This window comes from Fukomys damarensis, unplaced genomic scaffold (genome assembly GCF_012274545.1).
Source record: "Fukomys damarensis isolate Sample0158 unplaced genomic scaffold, DMR_v1.0_HiC HiC_scaffold_20, whole genome shotgun sequence".
Taxonomy (NCBI): Eukaryota; Metazoa; Chordata; class Mammalia; order Rodentia; family Bathyergidae; genus Fukomys; species Fukomys damarensis.
In genome coordinates this window covers 4,469,587-4,475,256 of record NW_022900932.1, presented here as the reverse complement: position 1 = coordinate 4,475,256, position 5,670 = coordinate 4,469,587, and the positions used below count along the sequence as shown (strand labels likewise).

The 5,670-nt window shown below is 55.6% G+C and overlaps 1 protein-coding gene across 1 annotated transcript in view; it reads left to right on the top strand.

Annotated features, from left to right (window-relative positions):
• Positions 1-357: 357 nt before the first annotated feature.
• Positions 358-5,670, top strand: part of Ppil1 (peptidylprolyl isomerase like 1) — a 7,484-nt gene continuing 2,171 nt past the window's right edge. The window contains exon 1 of the mRNA XM_010638830.3: positions 358-732. Within this exon, the coding sequence (XP_010637132.1) occupies positions 519-732 (214 nt within the window). The 5' untranslated portion in view covers positions 358-518. The remainder of the gene's footprint in view (positions 733-5,670) is intronic.

The window sequence follows — 5,670 nt, the reverse complement described above, 5'->3', positions numbered from 1 at the left end:
GGGAGGTGCTGCATGGGGCCGGCGTGTGGACGGAGCCCCGTTTGAGCCCTGGTCAGTCTGTCTCACAAGCAGATCCTTAGCTCCATTCATCCCATCGCCTTTCTGGCAAAAGCCTAGATCGATCTTCCTGGAGCAGGGCCGCGGGTGCTGCCCAGGAGCCTTGAATGACTTAGTTTGGCATGCAAGGCCATCTCTCTGGCTGACCTCTCCCTCTCCCTTTCTGTCCTTTCCCTGCTGCTTTCCAACCAGAGCTGGCGTTCTCACGCTGTGGCACAATTCTGCCTCTTCAGTTCCCTTTGGTCCTGGGGAATTGAACACAGGGCCTTTGGATACATAGTGAGTTTAAGGGCAGCCGGAGCTACGTAGTGAGACTGTCTCAAAAAACCAAGTGAGGGGCCGGGGATTTAACTCAGTGGTGTTGCGCCTGCCCGGCAAGCGCACGGTCCTGAGTCCATCCCTGGTACCGCAAAACAAACCAAAATGACCGAGTGAAACAAGAGAGCCAGAACAGTTCCTTGATGTCCCCGTGTGCTGGGACCCTGCCCCCGACCGAGCCGCGCTGTCCTCTGCCCCGCAGCATGGGAATCATTGTTCTGGAGCTGTATTGGAAGCACGCGCCAAAGACCTGTAAGAACTTCGCAGAGTTGGCCCGGCGCGGTTACTACAACGGCACCAAGTTCCACAGGATCATCAAGGACTTCATGATCCAGGGAGGCGACCCCACAGGCACAGGTGTGTTCCCCCGGCGTCGGTCTGATATGTCTCCCGTCTGGGTGACACGGTGGCCAGAGCCACGAGGCTGGGGACATTTTCCTTCCTGCCCAAACCCGCGCTTGGACCCGACCAGAAAGGAATCCAGCTCCCAGGCTTGCTAGTTTTCCTAACTTTTGGGTGTGGTTCACCGAGAGCAGATTTGCCAGCATTGTGCTGATGCATAGAGTAAGTGACCAGAAGCACCAAAAATAAATAAATAAATAAATAAATCCCCATGTTTTGAGAGGAATAAAATATCTGGTCCCTTCAGTATCTTATGAATACTGAAGTTGGGCATGTGGCGCACATCTGTAATCCCAGAACTCTGGGAGGCTGAGGCAGGGGGGTCTTAATGGAACTTAATGACTTAGCGGAAATAAAAATTACAAAAGGAGGACTCAGGATGTAGCTCTGTGTGAATCCCTGGGTTCCATCTTCAGTCTCACCGCCAAAAACAAACCACACCGAAAACCAAGTGCAGACGCTGTGTACCTGCTTTCTGTCAGGTGCGTTCTGAGCTCTGGGGATGTAGGTGCGAGCAGAAAGTGAGTGGGAAGGCTGTGGGATACAATTCAGTGGGACAATCAGAGGCATCCTCTAAGGTGTCGCTGAGTTCCGGCCGCAGAGGGGAACCTCGGGACTAGGGACGCTGAGGGAGGGGCCAGCAGACCGACCATGGTGGAGACTTTGAGTTTATTCCGAGTAAAATGGGGCCATTGTTGAGTTCCTAGTAAAGGAGGGGCCCGATCTGCCCGCCACTGCCCAAAGATCCCTCTGGCTGCTTCTTGGAGAATAAACAGCTGGGCCTGCGTGGGTCCCGGGATTGGCCGGAAACCCTCTGCAGTCTGGCGACGGTGCGGTTTGACCGGCTGAGGTCATCAGAAGGTGCTGAGGAGCAAAGATTCCAGCCATGCCGCCAAAGTGGGGCGGGGGTGGGGGCTGCCTGGGATTGGAGGGTGGAGGAGGGCGTGGCCCCCGGTGACCCTGAGTTTTGAGTTTCCCAGCAGCCCGGGAGATGGAGAGGCCAAGCGCAGGGTGTGGAGGGAGGAGAGCGGTTCCGTTCGCCCTGGCCCCGTCACATCTGAAACTCCCGCCCAGGAAGATGCTGAGGAGCAGCCGGGTGTGACGGCAGAGCTGGGAATCTTCCAGCCACCGCACGGGGGCGCTGCACAGGGGGCGCCTCGTTAGGGAAACAGCTGGACGCTTGTTCAAGAGCCCTTGCTCCTCAGTTTGCTTTTCCTGCGCGAATCCCTGCTGCTCTTTTACTTTTAAACAAGTGTGGTTGTCTCTTTCTCGGAATCATCTTGCTTTTTTTGGTGTGTGGGGTTGTTCTTAGGTTTTGGATTTTGTTTTTTTGTTATGTTTTTGTGGTACTGAGAGTTCAACCCGGAGCTTGAACCCAGGGCCTTCACACTCGGCTCCATTTCCAAGCCTTTTTTATTTAATGGAGACAGGGTCTTGTTAAGTCATTTCAGTTGCCCAGGCTGTCTTAACATTGTGATCTTCCTGCCTCAGCCTTCCAGCGTGCTGGGAGTAGGAGCATGTGGCGCTCCCCGCATCTGGCTGCTCAGGTGTCCTTTGTGGCCAGCAGCGTTAGTTTCTCTAATGTGTAAGGACACGTTTCAGAATAGACGATATGCAAAAAAAGCTTTCTGACCACAGTGGCTTTCCCTAAACCTCCTCCAGCTCCGAGACGGCAGCGTTCGTGGCCTCTTTGTTTCCTGAGACCTGGGTTAGCAGATGCGTGGATAACAGGCTAAAGCGAGTAATCACGAGAGAAGGGTGTGTTGTGGATATTACTGCCATCAGATAGAGTCATACTTAACGGAAAAGCTATCTGCCGTGGAAGATGACGCAACTAGCCCTTTTCTACCCATTCTCACCCACCCTAATTTAGGGTTTTTTAATGGTGCTGGGGATCAAACTCAGGTCCTCACACAGGCTAGAGAGGTGCTTTACCACTGAGCCCTACCTCTGACCCTAATTCTTGTTGTTCGTTTTACTGTTTTTTCGATTTTGTTTGTTTGTGGTGGTAGGGATTGAATCCAGAGCCTTGTACTGAGCCCCAGCCCGGGCCATTTTGGATTTCGTTATTTTGTGACAGGGTCTCCTTACGGAGACCTGTCCTTGATGTGCAGCCCTCCCGCCTCAGCCTCCCAGGGTTGCAGGCATGTGCCATCACCCCGGGCAGTTCCACTGTTTTCTGCTGCCTAACTCAGCCTCAGTGTGAGTCCTGCATTGCAGTGGATTCGCACTCACCCAGGTTTGTCCTTAAACCCTGGCGGCCGGGGTCCCTTTGGGGCTGTATTTGTGAACTGGCTCTGGTTGGGGGTTCGGGGTTCGCCTGACACCCCCGCTGGAGGTGGTGTCGAGCTTGAGCCTCCGCATTCCCTCCGGTCTGTTAGACAACTCTGACCCCCCGACCCCTCTCGTGGTTTTAGCACGGTTTTGGGAAATATTGTGGCCAGATCTGATGTTTCCTTCAATTCGGGGAACTTTAAAAAGCTGTTGTTTCTGAAGACTTTCTCTGGTGATACTCACTAGATTTTCTATTTCAGGAAACTCATTTTCCTTTGTTTCTTCACCTTTGCCTTCCATATTGATCTCATTTCTTCAGACTGGGGCAAGATGAGGTTTTTTTCCCCATTTTTTTTCCTGCCTTCGCTGAAACAATCTCAGCCCTTCCGTCTGCCTTATTCAGTTTTCTGCTGTGTCTGTTCTGCTCTTTATTGCTCTGATTTATTTATTAGCTCTGTACTGGTGCCATGTGGGTCTCAGTTTGTGTCCTTAGCTCTGCAATCTTTTCACCTTATTCTCTGATTTATTATCTTGCCTTTGAGCTTTTGTTTTATTAGTTTCTCGCCTCTGCCGAATCATCTGTATCTTGGGACCTCACGAAGCCACTTTTCAGGTTAGATTTTCTCTTGTACTGAGTCCTTGAGGTGCGTTTTCTCCCTCCCCTGCTCTCTGTCAGGCACAGTGTCGTGGCTTCTTCTTGTCACCTACCCCACCTCTGTGGGGCCAGTTCTCTCCCCACGCACAGGCTAGGTTGCTTTCTCTCCATTTTACCCCGGCCTGAAGAGGAGGAAGTTGGGGTTCCCCCCGGGAGGACCAGCCTCTGCCTGTCTGTCCGGGGCCCCTAACCTGGGTCCCAAGACCCCCCACCAGCCAGGGCCGACCCTCTGCCCCGACTCTGGGCTTCATCCCCCAGGCGCAGTTTTTGTCTGTTGTTTTCGTTCACTTCACTGGGAATCCAAGGGAGGCGGCGTCTAATCCTGCACCCATGCGCTCTGTCTGAAGTTCTGCCAGGTCTCCGCGTGCTCCTTTCCTGTCTTCCTGTCTCCCTCTCACTGCTGGAGTGCGGGACATGGCCCTTCAGGACTCCGGGGAACCAGAACCGGAAGTGACTGGGTGTGAGTTGCTCATCCAGAGTGGCCCTGTGTCTGTAGTTCTTTTGCCGCCCTTCCTGAAGTCACGTTTCCGCGTTACATTTGGGCTGGAACTGAGTCACCCAGAAGGTTCCCAGATAATTGTGTCCAGCCTCGAGAACAGAGAACGTCCGAGTGGACATCTCAGGCGGGCAGCATGTGGCATCCCAGGCTCTTGGGGGAGCGGACGCCACATTTCCAGTCCCCACTGTGGCTGTGGCCCTGGCTGTGGGCGGCTGCTGCTGCTGCTGTTTCTGACGTGGCCTTGCTTTCAGAGAAGGAGACGGTCAAGGGCTGTGGTGCGCTCGCCTCTTTCTAGGAGAGCCGTAGCTCCTCAGAAGCCTCCTCAGCAGACTTCTCTTTACACCCTAAAGTCAGAACTGGGCACCCGGACAGAGCCCTCTGCGGGTCGGTCCCAGTTGTCATCGGTGGGGACGGGCAGCTCCAAGTGTGGCAGTCCCGTAGGGCCGAGTCGGAAACGTCAGTCCAGTTCATCTTTGGGAGATTTCTAGACAGCGGAGGGGTCTTGAGGGTAAGAAATAGGTTTTCATGTTTAAGAAATAACAGATTGACGGCAGACATTTCTGTGCACTAGAAGAGCCTCTTAAACGAGTAAAAGAAGTCACCCAGCACAGCATCTACAGAGCAGTAAGCGACAAAGGACCGAGTCTCACCACTCTAGGAAAGCAGCTCTGCACAGAGGCCCCAGGCTAAGGGTGTAAACCCAGAGTGCTGCCCACATCAGGGCGAGCGGAGCAGAGCAGAACCGTGTGGAAGCCACTGACAGGAGGACGGAGGTGACGGTCGTGGCCCCTGAGCCAGCGGAAGGCGGCAGCACGCCGGCCAGCACTCGGGTTCCCGTCAGAGGGGACCCCGCACGGGGCTGTCCCCAGAGCCCGTGGGAACCGAGGAGCCCATGCGGAGCTGCAGGGAGCCGGGCCCCCTTTCTGCAAACAGCGGGACTTCCTGGCGCACACTGAGGGACGCATCAGCGAAAAGGGGCATCCTGGCCGGAGCTGGGGTCACCTCCGAGGGAGACGCGATTCCCTGGCGGGCCTCACTGTCTGTCTGGACTCTGTATGCGCCTGTGTGTTGGAGCTTTCGGAGTGGGTGGAAGGGACGGAGACCCCAGAAGCCCAGCGCTTAGGCGGCTGCGCCCTCCCCCCACTGCCCATGTCCTGGACCAGCACCCACCAGCTTTCTGACAGCCTTGGTGTCTGCAGCCCACCCTGCACTGAGGAAAACGGATTCCTCCCCTGGATGGGGCGCTGCACATCCGGCCGCTGGAACAGGACGCGGCTGCAGTGGGCAGGGCCGAAGCTGGTGACAAAGGCCTGTGCTTTCCCTTGCCTCCGAGCTCTCACAGTCCTCCCCGCACCCTCGTCTGCCCGGCCCCTGTGGGGTGGCTCTGGCTTCCCAGAGGCAGAGGCCTGGGCTTTCCGCAGCCCCTCGCTCTCCTGTCTTCAGCCCGGGCCGCCGGACACCAGGC